Here is a 19,060-nt window from a genome sequence, read left to right as displayed (position 1 = left end):
CCTTTATCAGAAAAGAAGAAAAAAAAATCCAGAAATAATAATTATTTTTACGTTTCCACTCTGTTTTCCTTTTACTTTGTGGTTTGGCCTAATATTGCTCGTGGAAAACCTAAAACACAAATATTTTGGAAGCACAGCTCTCCTGACGTCATCACGCAGGGCGCCGGGTTACGCGCACGCTCATGCCCCGGATGTGTTTGTGTTCGCTCGCTGCTGGTTTGTGCAGAGAAGCAGGAGGAGATGCCTCTGCCCGTGCAGGTCTTTAACTTTCAGGTAAAACTCTTTCGGATATATTTTTTACGGAGTTATTTTATTACTTTAAAAAAAAAAAAATACCCGCACTGAACCTGGAAGAATTTAGACAGCTACTGTCTGCACGTTGATATCATTTCAACTCGTCCCGCTTGGAGTCTTTCAGCATAACAAACTGTCCCTGTTTTGTGTGTGTGTGTGTGTGTGTGTGTGTGTGTGTGTGTGTGTGTGTGTGTGTGTGTCTTGTTACTAGCATTAGCTTCGGTCGTCATGCTAATCGCTAATACTGCTCAGTAAGGGCCGCATATCCGCGCGAGCTCTCAGCACGAGCTTGCTCTGTAGCTGTATGCTAACCTTGTGGTGTCCGGGTTTATCCTAGATGCGATGTTTGAGACATGAAATGTGAATAGTGACACGGTTTTAGTCCTTCGTTGAGTTGTTTTGAAGGTTACAGCAGTGTTAGCGGTGCTTGCTAAGCTAATTTGCAGTCCATTTGAGTCTCTTGCTAGTACGCTAACTGAGTTGCTAACTGACTGACTGACTGACTGATGACTGTTGAAGATGAATCTGCGATTCTTTATAATCCTTATTGAGTATTTCAGTGCATTATTTTTTCATATATTTATAATCTCTCCTTTTGTCGCGTACATGTATGAGGAGTTGTCTGTTAAATCAGCTCGGTTTAGCTAAATAGAGAAGTCTTTAACATGATCCATAGGTCACGTGTTTATAGCTGTATTGTCTCATATCCGTGAAGCCAAACTTTATCCTGCGTGCATTTTAGCAGAAATACTCGAGCCATGACTTAACATATTTTAAAACCACTGTCGGGTGAAGTGAATAACACTGCTGATCTCATTACAGTGATGCACCTGTCAAGGGGCAGCGAGAAAACGGTCAGTTCTCAAAGTTGAGGTGTTGGAAGCAGGAAAAATGGGCAATGGTAAGGTTCTGAGCGACTTCAATAAGGGACGGATCGTGATGTCTAGACGACCGAGTCTGAGCATCTAAAAAAAAACACAGAGGTTTTATGAGGTGTTCCCGGTATGAAGGGGGTCGTACCTACTAAAAGTGGTCCAAGGAAGGAAAACCGATGAAGCAGTGACGACATCGTGGGCGCACAAGACTCATGGAAGCGTGTGAGGAGCGAAGACTAGCACGTCTGATCCGATCCGATCTCACAGGAGAGCTACTGTAGTACAAAGTGCTGAAAAGGGTAATGCTGGATATGATGGAAAGGTGTCAGAACACACAGAGCATCACAGCGCGATGTGTATGGAGCTGCGTAGCTGCGGACCGGTCAGAGTGCCCATGATGACCTCTGTCCACCATTGAAAGATCCTACAATGGGCATCAGAACTGGACCGTGGAGAAATGGAAGAAGATGGCATGGTCTGATGGATCACAATTTCTTTTACATCATGCTGGTGCGTGTGCGTAGCTTACTTGGGGAAGAGGTGGCACCAGGATGCCCGATGTGAAGATGGCAAGCCAGCAGAGGAAGTGTGATGCTCTGGGCGATGTTCTTCTGGGAAACCTTCGGTCCTGGTATTCATGTGGATGTTCCTTTGAAACGTAGCACCTTCCTAAACATTAGGGACTTCGTCGACCAAGTACACGCCTCCATGGCAACGGTATTCCCTTATGACAGTGCCATCTTTCAGTAGGATAATGCGTGCTGCTACACTGCAAACACTGGTCAGGAAGGGTTTGAGGAACATGACAAAAGCATTCGTTCATTATATATTTGTCGTGTATATACAGCTTGAATGCGCTTCGTCTGCCTTAATGTGACGTGACAAGATTTTTTCAGGACTTCAAATCAGAGACGTATCCGATACGTGGACGAGAACGGTCAGCGTGTGCATGTCATCATGCCGTGTCATCAGCGCAGCAAAACAACGCAGCGACTAGACTCGGGTCTATTCGGGAAGGACGGGGAAATCGGTGGCGTACTTGAGTTTAGGGAATCGATTCAAGTTTAAAGCTGAGTAGAGTTTGAACTCGCTGTCCAAGAAACCTGTGTGGGGGTTTCAGGGGAAAAAGTGCGTTCGCGTTAAAGACCGATACGGGTCACTCGTGAGCTGTCAAGATGGACGGGTTCGATCCGAACACGATTTCGAAATTGTATACGCGCCCGTAAAGCGGACGCCACTTTGATTAGCAATCGTTTTCCCTCCATCTCTGAGCAGATTTTGTGTATATGGAGCGTCATTCTCAGTGCAGTGTCACCGACGTGTCCTTTGCGTCTCATGCTGGGACGAGCAGCATCTTTAAAGACCTCGGCGTCACCGCTGGCTTGTGACACCGTCCTGCGTAAATCGACGCCGATTACCGAACCCTCTAAGCAGCGTGTAATAAAACTGCGTAAATGTACGCTGTTTAAAACTCCCAACAAGATCGCTGCTCTACCTGGTAACCTCCGTACCATGCAGACCTGCCACAGGAGCTTTGCGGTTTTAGCATCGTAATACAAAAACGCATAAAAACGTCAGCTCGACGTCCGGATCTGGAACGATTGACAGTCGTGTAGGTGTTTAATAAAGGGAAAACCCCGCCCCGTCCTCCGGTGAGACATTTAATAATCTCTCGTTTCGTCTCCACTCGGTTTTCCCGTCCTCGCTTCCTGACGCGGTGAACGGAGAGCGTTTCGAGTCCGTTAACGTGAAATGAAATCTATCTCGGCTTGGCTAACATTAGACAAGTGTACATTTAAAATCGGTTATTAATCTGTAATCGTTCGGGACACGCCGAGATTTCAGCCTCATTACAAAGTCAAAGGAGAAGGGGGGAAAATAAAGATTTACCAAAAATTGTGTAAACAAACAAATCAACCATTTTAGATATCAGTCCTTCTTGTGCCAGTGGTGACGTTTTACAACGCGAGTACGTAGTCATGTCGCCGGAATTCAGCGAGTCATCAGTGCCCCGAACTCGTGTACGTTATATACTGATTCACTACCTAGTCATTCAATCTGATTGACACAGGGTTGAAGATATAGCTAGGTGTACCAAATAAAGTGGCCATCGGGTCATGATCTAGCTCTTATCTTTCACGAGATTTGATTTGTGCACTTGCGTATCGTATCGATCCCTGGACTTGTTTTCTTCCCTCCCTCGTTTCTTTCTCTCCTCCAGCGCTCCCTCGCTGACCCATAAAGCCCTGTCCGTTAGCTGCTCGCTCAGATGAGATGTTTCAGTTTGGGAGAAAACAACAATATCTGCTGAAGAAAGCGAGGAATCTCGAGCTCGTGTATATTCACGACACAGGAAACGTGTGCCGACAAGTCGTAAACACCGTGGGTTTTTTTTTCCCCTCGCACCGTGATGTACAGAGACAATGTAATATCTAATAATTAAAGGCATAATACACTATTATGGATGATGTCACAAAAAAGCTTTTATTTCCAGCTGAGAAGCTCTTTCTTTGGCGATTTATTTATTTATTTCAAACGTTTTAAATGCAGAAGCTGTGATTGTCGCGTCATTCCTCTCTAACACACAGTTGCTATTAAAATTTTTGCGCTTCCTTAAAAAGTGACCAGTGTGAACAGGCGCCGATGAATGAGTGCCACATAAGTTAGTGTATATTTAACTCCTCAAACCAGCAATGTGTATAGTCCGTAGGCGTGAGATGATGCGCTACAGCCACGACACGGGACATACTCCGATACAGGCTTCATGTGACGACAGGGACTACGTTTACATGGACAGCAGTAATCTAATTACTGACCTTATTGTGAAAAAGCCAATATTGTGATTAAGGCGTTTACATGAGTCACTTTTAGAATAGAATACTTTTCATGTTCCTGTTTTACATGTTCTAGAACACAGAGCGACTAACAGCACACGTCGTTACGTCCCCGCGCCACGTCGTCCGACGTTCCCTGCAGAATTTCACGTATCGATGTACAGTCGGTCTTCGTTGTGGAACCGTATACAGTTTTGGGTGTTTTTAATTTTACGAAAGGTTCAAGTGCGGATAATTATTTGTCGTGCTGTACGTGCTAATAGACGACTGCTTGACGCCGTGGGCTGCGTCCCAAACCGCGTACTTACCTACTATATAGTAGCTGAGATACATGTATTTTTCCTACTATATAGAAGGTAAGTACGCGGTTTGGGACGCAGCCGTGCTCTCTTGTTTGCCGTCAAACGGTCGAGCGCTGCCGCGTGCGATCGTGTCCTGTCGCAAAATGCGGTGAAAACTCCCACACGACGTTAGTGTGATTAAGGTGTGTACACGTCTGTAACGCACCGATAATGCGACTAAAGCAGGAATACTCCACACGTCTTAATTCCGTTTGTGTTTACTTCGAGTATGACTTTAATCGGATTATCAGTAATCTCTGTTTACATGCTAGTTTCTTCATCAGAGTATCGTCTTAATCGGGTTCATATCGGATTATTGTTGTCCGTGTAAACCAACTGACGGACGGATAAAATATCAAATTTGAACGTGTTTAACTTGTACATTTTAATAGACATTAATATATTATGACGGAACTGCAATATCAGTACATCGTATTTTAACAAAAGTCGATCATATGATATTATTTCTAAGGTGTCGTTTTCCCCTATCGTTATTTGAATCTTTTTCATTGTAATAATAGTAATTACATAATAAATTTGTCATCGCATCACGTCGCCGCTCTTACCGCCGTCTGACCGCCACATGTTTAACCGTACAGATTAGGAAACCATCGCCAGCGTAGCACACGCATTGTTTTAGACGTCACGCGGGTGTGACGAGCATCGAGCGCAGCGCATGGGCTTTACACCTGCGTTTAAGTGAGCCAGCGTCGGTTGAAACCCGAGTGCAGTACCGCACCGAGGTTTACAGGTACTGCCCTCCGGCCGGCTTCTCTGCGGATTTGCTCCGAATTCTGGGTCGCGCGAAAAAGCTGAGCAGTGAACAGCACGATTCGAGGCAGTTACTACATGCTACTACCTCCTGGCATGTAAATAGCGTGTTATAATGAATACGTAACCGAAATATCGCAGTAAACCTCAGAGAAGCCGAATTCATCTAGTAAGTAAGTAAGTAAAATTTATTTGTATAGCACGTTTCGCACAGCAACGCTGACCAAAGTGCTGAACAGAGTACAGCAAGTAAAATAGAAACAGAATTAGACCAAATAAAAGCAGACAATAGAAAATATCTAAAAAAAAAATTTGATCAAAAAGCCTGGTAGAAGAGAGATGTTTTAAGCCTATTTTTAAAAGTAGTAATAGAAGGTGCGGGGCGGACGTCCAGTGGCAGTTGATTCCGTAGACGGGGGGCAGCAACGGCAAAAGCTCTATCCCACTTTGTTTTTAACCGGGAACGAGGGACATGCAAAAGAATCCTATCAGAAGATCTTAGACATCTGTTTGATGAACGTGGATTAAGAAGATCCACGAGATACGAAGGAGCTTGATTATTAAGAGTTTTAAAAACAAACATCAGAACCTTAAACCGAATCCTAAAACGGACTGGGAGCCAGTGAAGCGATGCTGAAATTGGGGTGACACGATCAAACTTCTTAGCCCTGGTCAACAGCCTTGCAGCTGCATTCTGAACCATCTGAAGACGAGACAGAGATGACTGAGGAAGACCCAAGTATAATGAATTCCAGTAATCTAAGTGAGAAGTAATAAAAGCATGAATAACCTTCTCCAAATCCTGGAAAGACAAAAATGTTTTGAGTTTCGAAATAATCCGTAGTTGATAAAAACTAGTCTTAACGACCGAATTTATCTGCTTGGTTAAGCATAATTCTGAGTCCAGGATGAAGCCAAGGTTCCGAACCTGGGAAGAAATTGAGGGGAAGTGATTATGGAGCTCGTTAATGAGACCATCTCTCAATCTCAGGGGGCCAAAAACAATTATTTCAGTTTTTTCTTCATTAAGTCGGAGGAAATTATTTGTCAACCGTTTTTTAAATGTCATCCAGACAGTCCAACAATGGCTGAATGGAGTCGCCAGCTTTCAAAGGAATGTACAACTGGGTATCATCAGCATATAAATGAAAAGAGACATTGTGAGCCCTAATAATATTCCACAACGGCCGCATATATAAATTAAAAAGAAGTGGGCCCAGAATGGAGCCTTGAGGAACACCACTAATAATAGGACTAGAAGAAGAGCAGAAATTACCCAACACTACCGAGAAAGACCTGTCCTTAAGATATGAGCTGAGCCATTGTAGGGCGGTACCCTTGATACCAAACAGATGCTCTAAGCGCCAGAGAAGTATGTAACGGTCTACAGTATCAAAGGCAGCTGTAAGATCTAGTAGCATCAACACAGTATTTTCACCAGCATCCACTGTGAGTAAAATGTCATTGGACACTTTTAACAAAGCAGACTCCGTGCTATGAAAAGCAGTGAAACCAGATTGTAAAGGTTCAAATAACATAGCTGAATTTAAAAACAGGAGCAATTGAGATTGTACTACTTTCTCTAGCAGCTTTGACAGAAACGGTAGCTTAGAGACAGGCCGATAATTATTAAGGCAACCTTCATCTAAACCCTGTTTCTTAAGCAAAGGTTGAACGATAGCATGCTTAAAACAATTTGGGACCACCCCTGCATCCAAAGAAGAATTTATCAACACTTGGATACTGGGGCCAATTTCAGAAAAAGTTGCATTCATAAGCACAGCGGGAACAGCATCAAGTGGCGTGGATGATATTTTCATCTGGTTAACCAGATCACACAGTTCCTTTAGAGAAACGTGTTCAAATTGATCAAATGAACCCGGTAAAGCCGGTGAATTCGGGGACAGATCTGATAAATGCGAAGTGAAGGAATAGTAATTACTTTATCAGCAAAAATTTTTAAAAACTTCTCACAAAGTTCAGCCGAGGGTTCCCTATGGAATTGGCAACTCTGATTAATAATCGAATTTATCGTGGTGAATAAGATCTTTGGTCTATGACAGTGTGTAGCAATTAAGTCAGAGAAATACCTAGACCTAGCTGACTTTGCTGCTTAAACAATCTTTAAAAATCTGGAAGGACACAGTTAACTGATCACGCTTCCATCTCCGCTCAGCTCTACGACAAGCCTGTCTGAGAGAACGAGTACCATCGTCGAGCCAGTAATAAGATTTAGGGGGCAATGGAATCTAAAATATCGGAGCAAAATGTGTAAAATAAGGCAGTCAAATCATCAGGGCCAGAAGAAGATTCTGCAGCACTCAAGATAGATGTTTCAACAGCATTAGCTAGAAAACTTCCACTAAACTAAATCTCTGCAGTAAATATTGGTGAGGTGGAAGAGTAAATTAGTGTGTGTATGTCTCTCATGGATACGGGTAAAGAATATCTTAACGTACTGTAGCGTGTCGTCGTAGTCTAGATGTCGTAAATGGACACCTGTTATGGACTTATGAACCATAACGAACTTTCCTTTACTCTCACACTATCCGTCGTTGCCCAGACGAGGACGGGTTCCCTTCTGAGTCCGGTTCCTGTCAAGGTTTCTTCCTTATATCATCTCAGGGAGTTTTTCCTCACCACCGTCACCACCGGCTCGCTCGATACGGATAAATCCACACACTTAAAATCTCTATCCTGTGTTTATATGTTTACGTAAAGCTGCTTTGAGACATTGTTAACAGCGCTATACAAATTGAATTGAATTGTTATAATCTTGAGTAGCTGTGGTTCATTAAACTAATCCCTGTGACTTGCTACTACTGGATTCTTTGCAGTCTCTCTCTCTCTCTCTCTCTCTCTCTCTGTCATATTTAAAGATTGACATTAACGCCTGACGTAAAGTGCGTCGCTCTGACCGCAGTGCTGTTCTGTTCTGTTCTCGCGCAGGGGTCGGTAGAGCCCATGCAGATCGATGCTGACCCTCAGGAAGACCAGCAGAATGCTCCTGACACCAACTACGTCGTGGAAAATCCCACCCTGGTACGTGTTGAGTACACCTCGAGTAAATCTAATCACAAGGAATAAAACGTGGTGTAATATGTTCTTCGATTGCAGGTTTAATCATTCTTGAATTTTCTTTTCCTACATTTTGGTCAAAGCTTTAATCACTGTAAGAAGGTGACACGGTTTAAAACATAATTAAACCCCATTCCTGCTTTTAGATCCGCTAGCTCACGACGATATCCAGTGACGTTTACTCTGATTGATTGTATTATTTGATTGTATTATATTATATCATATAGCACCACATATGCCAACCTTTACATTGTGCGAGTTATCACTCAAATATACGCCAAAGATGTGGTTTCTTTTCTCCACAATAAAACAGGAGATGAGTCGCATACGAATGTGGAATGGTCTGTACCCGTGTTTTTAACTTCCCGGTATTAAACGACGCTTTCTAGAAGCTCCGCCTTCTTCGCATTTTACTCTCGACTGCCTCGCTTTCTGCGAACTTTAAAAGAGAACGTTTCGAGCGTATATAATAAGATCTGGCAACGTATGCTTGACTTAGCCAACATTAGACAAGTATGTATGTATGTATTTAACTTTGGCTTCACTATATATTTTCTTTTTAGGGAAGCGTCTGTGGGGGGGGGCACGTGACTTCTGTTTATTTATATATTTATTACAGTTTACCATGCATTACTGTAGAAGCACCTAAAAATTTACCGTACGATTGGGTTTCCACGATTGCCGCAGTGCATAACCGCTCAGCTAATAATATTTTTATGCACTCGTCTGCTCTCCTTAAACCCGAAACCATGGAAATGCTCATTTTCCCGTCTCTTTATTTATTTTTTTATTTTTTTATTTTGAGGCAGTTGGTTCTGGACGCTTGCATTGTTATATTGCATGGATATTTTCACTGGCAGATGTTGAAAAATCAATATCTCCCAAGCCTATTGGTGACTTTTTTTTTTTTTTTATAGAAACAGTGGGGTTAGGTAGAAAACTGGCATGTGTTGTGCTTTATCGGAGCTCGATACACAGCTGGAATTACACCGTACCGCGTCGAAAATGAGGTTTATGAAAACGGGCGCAGGTAAACTGTAAAATCTGAGTGAGTTGGGAATCGTGGGACGTTTTTCTCCACCATAATGAAGCTGCGTAAGCGTGTGTTGTCCAATTGCAGCGCCACATGGAACGAACGGTCTCTGGTTACTTTATCACTTTGCCAGTATGTGTGTTGTTTTTTTTTGTTGCCCCCCCCCCCTCGCACATCCGTTTGAAGTTTTCGTTCCTCCTACAGGATCTGGAGCAGTACGCGTCCAGCTACAGCGGGCTGATGAGGATCGAGCGGCTGCAGTTCATCGCTGATCACTGCCCCCAGTTACGCGTGGAAGCTCTGAAGATGGCCTTGTCTTTTGTCCAAAGAACATTTAATGTCGACGTTTACGAAGAGATCCATCGCAAGCTCACTGAAGCCACAAGGCAAGAGCAGCTCCTGTAAATCGTCTATACTTCCCTCTATTACAGAATATCGCTGAACCTTAACTTAATCATGTTTCAGGAATAAAACATGAGCGTGTTCCAGAAAAGAACTGGTTACGTATTATGGATGTTGTAGAATCTTATTCTTATCTATCTATCTCTATCTATTTATCTCTCTCTATATATCTATCTCTCTATCTATTTATCTCTCTGTTTATCTATCTATCTCTATCTGTCTCTCTCTATCGATCTCTATCTATCTATTTATCTCTCTATCTCTATCGATCTCTATCTATCTCTCTATATATATCTCTATCTATTTATCTCTCTATCTATCTCTCTCTCTATCGATCTCTATCTCTCTCTATATCTGTCTATCTATCTAAAATGTTACAAAAGATTACAAAGTGTATTTTTAATCAGAGGGCTGAAAGGATGGTTCAAAATAAAATGCAGTCAAAATGATTGTTCTACATTTTCCAGTTATTTGTAGATACAAACGGTGTGTTTGTGTGTGTGTGTGTGTGTTTTCCTCAGGGAAATGCAGGGAGTGCCAGACGCTGTTCCTGAAGGAGCAGTGGAGCCTCCTCCCCTCGACACAGCCTGGGCCGAATCGACCCGGAAAAAAGCCCTGCTCAAACTGGAGAAACTCGACACCGACCTAAAGAACTACAAGGGAAACTCCATCAAAGAAAGCATCAGGTATTCTGTCGTTTTTTCTTTCATTTATTTATTTTTTTATTTAATTGTTATCGGCTGAGAGCAGTACAAAGTGAATAGTAGTAACACTCACCCGGGATCCAGTCGACCTCTCCAGGCCATCGTTTATACATTTTCACACCACATCGCTGTTGAATTCCTGAATCTGATTGGTCAGAAGGTGTGTGTTATTTTTCTATAGCATCAGATCTTTTAGTAGCGCAGCTGCAAGTCACAGGTGTGTATTGATGCGCTCCTTCTAATACGTCATCGTTTCTATAGTAACAGCTCATCCAGAGGGACTTGTACGCAGGACGCGTCGTATAATCTCAATCTAATAATAAACAAATCAAAAGCGTGTTTGTTTGTTTTTTTTAAACAGAAGAATGCGTAATCGTTAATATTGTGGAGTTTCTCTCTAAGGAGATGTTTTGTTTAACCTTTATGGAAGGAGTCTCCAGTGTCAGTGCTTTATAACCAAGTCTTCAGGACAGAGGATTTTATCCTTTTTTTTTTTTTTGTGGTTTCTCCGTAACATGTCATGCTATGACGTCGTTCTTTGAGACATTAGGCCCCACACAGTCCACAGGGTGAGCGCCACCTGCTGGCCTCAAAAATACCACTTCCACTTAGGTTTCCCCAGGAGGTCTCCCATCCAGGTACTGGCCAGGCTGTACCCTGCTTAGCTTCAGTGGGAAACCAGGCAAGACCTGCAGGGAGATATGGGTCTGGCGTATCTTTTTTGCAGTCAACTCCATCAACTGCTTCATCGAGTCTCTCACCACCATATCTTTGTGCATATAGTGCAGTTATTTGGTGAAAACGGGAGGGAAATCCATCATCTCAGTTGGCGAATCCTGTTTCTCTTCATGGCAGATGGTATCCGATAAAATGTAATTAAACAAAGGAATGCATTTACAAAACACTTATCTTAATCCGTATAATATATTTCATTTCCTAATAATGCATATACTTTAACAGTTTCCGTTAGCCCTTCTTGTCCTATAGAAACATCCTATTCTGTTCAGTCCTTCACGCTTTTTGGTAATTACTTCACTGCACATTCGCATATTTGTTCGGCAAACGTTTTCATCCAGAGTAACTTCAATCAGCACAGAGTTGAATAGTTGACGGCCTTGTTCAGCGGACTTGCTAAACGAGAAGCTCTGTGGTGTGTTTAGGAGAGGTCACGATGATCTTGGAGATCATTACCTGGACTGTGGTGACCTCAGCAACGCGCTGAAGTGTTATTCCCGAGCCAGAGACTACTGCACAAGCGCCAAGCACGTCATCAACATGTGTCTTAACGTAATCAAGGTGAGCGGAGATCTGTTAACGAGCTCTCTGTTTTCACGTTAGTAATGCCTGGTTATTTTATGTATCATACGTGAAATGTGTGTGAATCTGTTTCCTTACAGGTTAGCGTTTACCTCCAAAACTGGTCTCATGTACTTAGCTATGTCAGCAAGGCTGAATCCACTCCAGAGATAGCAGAGGTTGGTGAAAGCTGCCGGTCAGCTCAGATGTTATAGATAATAATGTGAAGGAGGAGCTGTAAAAATGTCTTGCTTGCTTTCTTTTTTTTTTCCACAGCAACGAGGGGAGAGAGATAGTCAAAACCAAGCTGTTCTCACCAAACTAAAATGTGCTGCAGGTACGCTGTTCTCCTCATGTTTATGTCGTTTATGCAGGACCGATAAGTTGCCGAGTCAGTCGATAAATTTACTCTGAAAGATGTGTACGTGAGCCCAAGGTATCCAAGGTGTGAAAGATTTAAAGCAGACAGTCCGGTTCTTCAGTGAAGCTATGATGCAATATGTTATGATTTAGAATTATGCAAACAGTCTGTGTTGGGGTTAGAGACCACGCCTACTTCACTAGGACTGACAGGCACAGATACCACGCCTACTTCATTAGGACTGACAGGCACAGATACCACGCCTACTTCACTAGGACTGACAGGCACAGATACCACGCCTACTTCACTAGGACTGACAGGCACAGATACCACGCCTACTTCACTAGGACTGACAGGCACAGATACCGCGCCTACTTCACTAGGACTGACAGGCACAGATACCGCGCCTACTTCACTAGGACTGACAGGCACAGATACCGCGCCTACTTCACTAGGACTGACAGGCACAGATACCACGCCTACTTCACTAGGACTGACAGGCACAGATACCACGCCTACTTCACTAGGACTGACAGGCACAGATACCACGCCTACTTCACTAGGACTGACAGGCACAGATACCACGCCTACTTCACTAGGACTGACAGGCACAGATACCACGCCTACTTCACTAGGACTGACAGGCACAGATACCACGCCTACTTCACTAGGACTGACAGGCACAGATACCACGCCTACTTCACTAGGACTTATGCGCATGTAGGTCACGCCACCTTCTCTAGGACTGGCAGGCATATAGGCCACATATCCTTCTCTAGGACTGGCAGGCATATAGGCCACATATCCTTCTCTAGGACTGATGGCGTCAGAGGTCACGCCTCCTTCTCTAGGACTGATGGGCATGTAGGTCACACCTCCTTCTCTAGGACTGACTGGTACAGAGGCCATGCCTCCTTTTTTAGGACTCAACGGCTCAGAGACCACATCTACTTCTCTAAGACTTACAGGCACAGAGACCACGTGTCCTTCTCAAGGACGGACAGGGGCAGAGGCCACTCCTCCTCCTCTAGGACTGATCGGCATGTAGGTCACGCCTCCTTCTCTAGGACTGACAGGCGCAGAGGCCACATCTTCTTCTCTAAGTTTGACAGGCATATAGGCCACGTCTCCTTCTCTGGGACTGACGGGCACAGGGGCCACGCCTCCTCCTCTAGAACGGACAAGCATAGAGAATAATATACCTCCTTTACTGGGACTGACAGAAATTTTTTTTAAAAATGTAAAAATCCAATCACTCTTTGAGCTGTAATCAGATTTTGTTTCTCAACTCAGGATTGGCAGAACTCGCCTCGAGAAAATATAAACCTGCTGCCAAGTGCTTCCTGCAGGCCTCTTTCGACCACTGCGACTTCCCTGAGGTTCGGCTTTTTAATTAATAACCTTTAAAAGTACTTAAGCGCGGTGTTTTTGCGTTACTTTGGAAAACTAGTGGTACTCGCTGGGTGTGGTGTTGTACTAAAATGGTAGTTTGGATAGAACATGAGCTGGTAACACTTTTCCTCTGCTCTCGCAGCTTCTTTCCCCTAGTAACGTAGCAGTTTACGGAGGACTTTGCGCTTTGGCTACGTTCGACAGGCAGGAGCTGCAGCGTAACGTCATCTCTAGCAGGTACGGACAAACGTGTCGTCTTAGCCGTTTGCACAGTTTCATTGCTAGAAGATTAAGCATACTTCTTTTACCTGTACATAATGACAGTACGTGATTAACATAACGTCGCGCCTTCCTTTGCAGCTCCTTTAAGTTATTTTTAGAGTTGGAACCCCAAGTGCGTGATATTATCTTCAAGTTTTACGAGTCAAAGTACGCGTCCTGTCTTAAGATGCTGGACGAAATGAAGGTAAGTTGTTCCTCGTTGTAATGTGTACGGGGAAGTGTACGTTACACTGAACGGACAGTGAAGATACCGTGGTGTTTTGTGTTTTAGGATAATCTCCTCCTAGACATGTATCTGGCTCCACATGTAAGAACACTGTATACACAGATCAGGAACAGAGCCCTCATACAGGTAAATAAACAAACAAACATATTGCACTGTTTATACCCGGTCTGAAATCTTAACATTATAGCAAGGTAAATTGTCATTACACATTGTGTGTGTGTGTGTGTGTGTGTGTGTGTGTGTGTGTGTGTGTGTGTGTGTTTCCCTCCGTGCAGTACTTCAGTCCGTACGTGTCTGCAGATATGAATAAGATGGCGTTGGCGTTTAACACCACAGTGGCGGCGCTGGAAGATGAACTCACTCAGCTGATCCTGGAGGGACTGATCAACGCTCGTATCGACTCTCACAGCAAGGTATGCCTGCACACACACACACACACACTCACTCCATTCTGTTATCATTGCCAAGCCGATTTGAAAAACGAGTTTTGAAGTTCTTTATGACACCGTGAAGCGACGACGCTGATTGGTTGCAGTAAACTACTCTGAACAACCATATGACTCGGGTTGTCTGACATCCCATAATTTCTTTACACCTGAACATCAAACACAGCAATAACCGGGAATCTTTAAAAATGTATCGATCCTAGAAAAAGATGATTGTAAGTTCTATATATAAGTACACTACCGGTCAAAAGTTTGTGGACACCCGACTGAAATGTTTCTCACGATCTTCTAAACCTTTTGATCTGAAGGTGTATGATTTAATTGTTTGAAATCGGTGTTGTTGACAAAACTATAATCGTGCCGACGTATTCATTTCTTTCATTAGAAAACTAATTTTATTTCCAAAAAAATCTTTTATTTAAACGGGCGACTCGGAGTGAAATAATCCCGAAAAGCAGGCGATAAGAGTCCAGCGTCGGTGTGGACTCCTTTAATACTGTTTAAAAATCATCTCAGGGAAATCCCTCAAGAAATCGCCCGAGAACACGCCAAGGATACATTTTCTGGAAATTCTAGACGAAAGGGGCGTCGACTTTGAAGATGCGAAAGAAAATATTAAATTATTTTGATTAATTTGGGATTTTGTTATCATGACGTAATTCCCATAGTTCCGTTTGTGTTACTCCAGAGTTTTGATGACTTTATTATTATTATTATTCTAAAATGGGGGGGGAAATAAAGAATGAGTGTGTGTAAACATTTGACGGTGTGTGTGTGTGCGCGTGCGTGTGTGTGTAGATCTTGTATGCACGTGATGTAGATCAGAGGAGCACTACGTTCGAGAAATCGCTGCAGATGGGGAAGGAGTTTCAGAGACGAACCAAAGCCATGATCCTGAGAGCAGCAGTACTACGTAACCAGATCCATGTTAAGGTAACGCCGTAACGTCTCTACACCATCACTCCGTCTGTTCTCAATCGCCTCAACACCTCTCATCTTGGCTCCGTTCCTCACCTCCATTTGATTTGTCTCTCTCTTTCTGTCTTCACACCTTTTTGTTTTTGTATATAATAAGAGCAGTTAGTAGGCATGTGATGATGCGCTAACGCCACGATACGATACACATCCCGATACACTCTTCACGAGACCATATAGAAACGAATAAAACATTACAATTGTATATGTTTATTTTATAATGACGCAAAATCCTGTTCGGTGTGTGCGAGTGTGACTATAACCCACGTTTCAGGTAAAAACCGGAGTACACTCTACGTTTACGGCGGTTTACGCTAACTGTTCCGGCTACGCTACAGATCTTCCGGATAGTGTGAAAAAGCTGAGCAGTAGTGCGTCAGTATTAATGTTGTCCAAGCTCACGTGAGCCGAATGAAACGAGGCAGCGGGCCATGTGCTCGACACGTGCACCGTAACGCATCCTACTGATTTAGTGTAACTTTTTGGACTGTCAATTAACCATGCTTCGAAGGTATGTAGTTTCCCACGTGCTTTGGATGCTATTATCTCTGGTGCCTAGTTGTGTAAGAAAAGGTGGAGCTCATCATAAATGTTAAACGGAAATATCGGGATGCACATCAGAGAAGATGCCGGTCCTAATGCGCACGGTGACTAAAATTGCACAACATTTACTGACCAGGGAGGATGAAGGCTGATACATGTTCCTCGGAGACACGTGAAGCCAGCTACCACGTCTTTTCGAGCAGCGTAGCACACCCTCTTCGGTATACTTGAGCTCATAGTGTTGAGCGCTAGTGTTGCTGTGAATGACATGGAGAGTGAGTGAGTATGTATGCCCCTCCCACCTAGAGAGCACGGTCAGTTTAACTCTCTTGACTCTCTCTGGCATTGTCAGGATTCAATTTCATGATCTACTAACGAAAGGGCGAACGCGTTTCAAACAGAAATGGCGGGGTGCATGATCCCGATTGGTTAATTAAATGTTTTGAAACTACATAGACATCCTCCCTTTGAATGGTAACCACAGTAGGACTGAATGTTACAAATGGTCACTATAGCGGCTGTGGCTCAGGTGGTAGAGCGGATTGTCCACTAATCGTAGGGTTGGTGGTTCGATTCCTGACCCCCATGAATCCACATGTCCTTGGGCGAGACACTGAACCCCAAGTTTCTCCCGATGGCAAGCTAGCGCCTTGCATGGCAGCTCTTCTCCCATTGGTGTGTGTGAATGTACAGCGCTTTGTAGAACTGCTAAAGTTAATAAAAAAAAGCGCTATGAGTTCAGACCATTTACCACTCTAACAACAGGGGTGTGTGCTGAATATCATATCGCAGTAAATCATGTGAATTATCGGTACGTAACTAATCTCCACTCTTATCCCCTGCAGTCTCCTCCGAGAGAAGGTAGCCAAGGTGAACTGACACCCGCCAACAGCCAAACGCGAATGAGCACCAACATGTGAACGCTCGACTCGTCGCCTCTCACGAAGGAGCGTGCGGTGGGACCCACAGAAGCATCGTAGACCCTCATCCTAGAGTTCAGTTCTGTTTCCCTGCTGAAGAATGCAAAAAAAAAAATAAATCACAATCTAAAGACTTTATTTAAGTTGGGGGGGGGGGGAGGTGAGACCCGTCGTCCGTACTAAAGATGCCGAAGACATCCTGTGTTGCTCTGATGATTATACAAACAAAATTTAAAACGGGGGGGAGGAATGCGGTGGGTTGGGGGGGGGGTTAAAAACAGTGAAATGGCACTTGCGCTGTACCGGCCTGTTGTTGTTTGTAAAGAGATGCACTTTCCTCTGTATCTTGTGACAAAATGTTGATTACACATCGGGGAAAAAAAAAAGAGAAACCTCATCACAGAACATGCTTTTAAAATAAATATACATTGGAAAAGATGATTTCTAACGGCGTTGGTTATTTTCTCCACGGTTCCTTTCTAGCGGAGTAGATTTTGGTCATATTTAACGTCTCCATACGATACAGATTCGGTAAATAGAGATTTAGGTTGGGAAAATGCTGGAGTATTCTTCGCTTTAACTATCATTTAAACTCCGACGTTTTAACTAGACTTGCACCGAACCCCATCTTTAATGTCCAGTCTAAATATGATATCGAGGGTAAGGGTTAGAAGAAGAAGAGAAAAAAAAAGTCCGGTATGAATTTTAACGCATCTATACGTAAAAGCCTGAAATCTGTATACTACAGTGCCTTGAGAAAGTATTCAGACCCCTGACCCATTCTCTCGTATTACTGAATTACAAAAGGTATCTTGGAATTTCTTTCTGTTTGATATTTTATTTTAAAATACATTTATTGTAAGGTGACATTGGATTTATGTTGGTAAATATGTTTTATGAAAAAATAAAAAAAACTGAAATAACTTGTTTGTATTCAACCCCCACACGTTAATATTTGGTAGATCTTTTGCTTTTGCTGTAATAACAAGGTCTTTAGGTCTTTTTTTGGGGATGTGGACGGTACGTACCAGCTTTGCAGACAGTGGTGGACAGATTTTGGCCCATTCGTCTCGGCGGATTTGCTCCAGGTTGTTCAGGTTGGTTGGGTTGATGCTTGTGGACTGCAAGTTTTCAAATAATGCCACGGATTCTCAATGGGATTGAGATCAGGACTTTGACTGGGCCTTTGTAGGACATTTACCTTTTTTGTTTTTGAGCCAGTCCAGTGTTGCATTGTCCTGCTGAAAGGTGAATTTCCTCCAAAGCTTCGTTTTTTTTTTTTTTTTTTTGCAGGCTGAAGCAGTATGTCCCTATATTTTGCTCCATTCATCCGTCCATCAATTCCAACAAGATGCCCAGTCCCTGCTGATAAGAAGCATCCCCACAGCATGATGCCGCCCCCACCACTACCACGGTACAGGGACGGTGTGTCTTGAAACATGGGAAATTTTAGGTTTGGCCAGAAAGCTCTTATCTTGGTCTCATCTGACCACAAAACCCTTTTCCCCACATTGCAGCAGGGTCACGCTCGTGCTTTTCAGATGGTACTTTTTAAGTATCGGCTTCTTTCTCGCCACCCTCCCGAACAAACCAGGGTTCTGCAGTGCTCTTAATGTGTTATTCCGTTTATACCACAGTGATTTCCCAGTGCTTACAATGTACGATACTTCATGCCTTTTTTTTTTTTTTTTTTTTTGTGATTTAACATCCCAAGACGAGTCAGTCATTCATCGCTTGCGTTAAAACCGCAATAAAAAGCATTTCTTCCACCGGCATCACCTTTTCTCCTTTTTCTCTCTGCCAAAAAGTGCGTTTGTGTTACCAAGAACCCGGAAAGCATAAACTCCTCGGTTTTGACACTCGAGACTCCGTCCATAAATGTCGACGTATGCCTCCCTACAAAAAGCGTCACCACACCGAGTATACGTTTTCATTTGTTAAACACACTTAAAAAAAAAAAAAATTATTACTCAGATTACGTAGAGCGTCCACCGTACGAGTCTCTGTGAAGGAGCTGTTACTATAGAAACGATAACGTATTCGAACGAGCGCGTTAATATAAACCTGTGCTGTTACACAAAGATGATACATACCTTCTGACCAATCAGATTTGAGAATTCAACCGGCTATCATGAATTTATTTATTTATTTATTTATTTATTTATAATGCCCTCTTAGAGCCTACAGACGGTGTTTGAACGCTCAAATTGGTCAGAAGGTGTTGACTGATTTTCTCTAACAGCGCCTCTGACAGTAGTGCAGGTGTGTATGAACGTGCTCGTACTAA

At 43.2% G+C, this 19,060-nt stretch overlaps 1 protein-coding gene across 2 annotated transcripts; it reads left to right on the top strand.

The window, feature by feature from the left end:
- Positions 1-156: 156 nt before the first annotated feature.
- Positions 157-16,926, top strand: gps1 (G protein pathway suppressor 1). Of its 2 annotated transcripts, none has more exons than XM_017458780.3 (14): positions 157-273; positions 8,065-8,157; positions 9,431-9,612; positions 10,150-10,314; positions 11,493-11,628; positions 11,730-11,807; positions 11,905-11,965; positions 13,283-13,368; positions 13,524-13,618; positions 13,742-13,847; positions 13,935-14,015; positions 14,165-14,302; positions 15,134-15,268; positions 16,699-16,926. In XM_017458780.3, exons 1-14 carry the CDS (start codon positions 241-243, stop codon positions 16,771-16,773), a joined length of 1,464 nt encoding a protein of 487 aa, XP_017314269.1. In that variant the 5' UTR covers positions 157-240; the 3' UTR covers positions 16,774-16,926. The 2 variants fall into 2 exon arrangements, with proteins under 2 accessions (XP_017314269.1, XP_047016450.1); XM_047160494.2 differs by having other exon boundaries at positions 9,431-9,627.
- Positions 16,927-19,060: the final 2,134 nt, after the last annotated feature.

The sequence above is a fragment of the Ictalurus punctatus genome, chromosome 2 (assembly GCF_001660625.3).
Source record: "Ictalurus punctatus breed USDA103 chromosome 2, Coco_2.0, whole genome shotgun sequence".
In the NCBI taxonomy this organism is placed as follows: Eukaryota; Metazoa; Chordata; class Actinopteri; order Siluriformes; family Ictaluridae; genus Ictalurus; species Ictalurus punctatus.
Note: the sequence above shows the minus strand (reverse complement) of the source record. Positions and strands in the feature narration are given on the sequence as shown.

Excerpts from the sequence above, each read along its gene's own strand:
- gps1 (XM_047160494.2), top strand. The coding sequence starts at position 241 with ATGCCTCTGCCCGTGCAGGTCTTTAACTTTCAG. Across the intron at positions 13,369-13,523 it reads ACCACTGCGACTTCCCTGAG|CTTCTTTCCCCTAGTAACGT; the intron begins GTTCGGCTTTTT and ends CTGCTCTCGCAG. Across the intron at positions 13,848-13,934 it reads AGATGCTGGACGAAATGAAG|GATAATCTCCTCCTAGACAT; the intron begins GTAAGTTGTTCC and ends TTTGTGTTTTAG.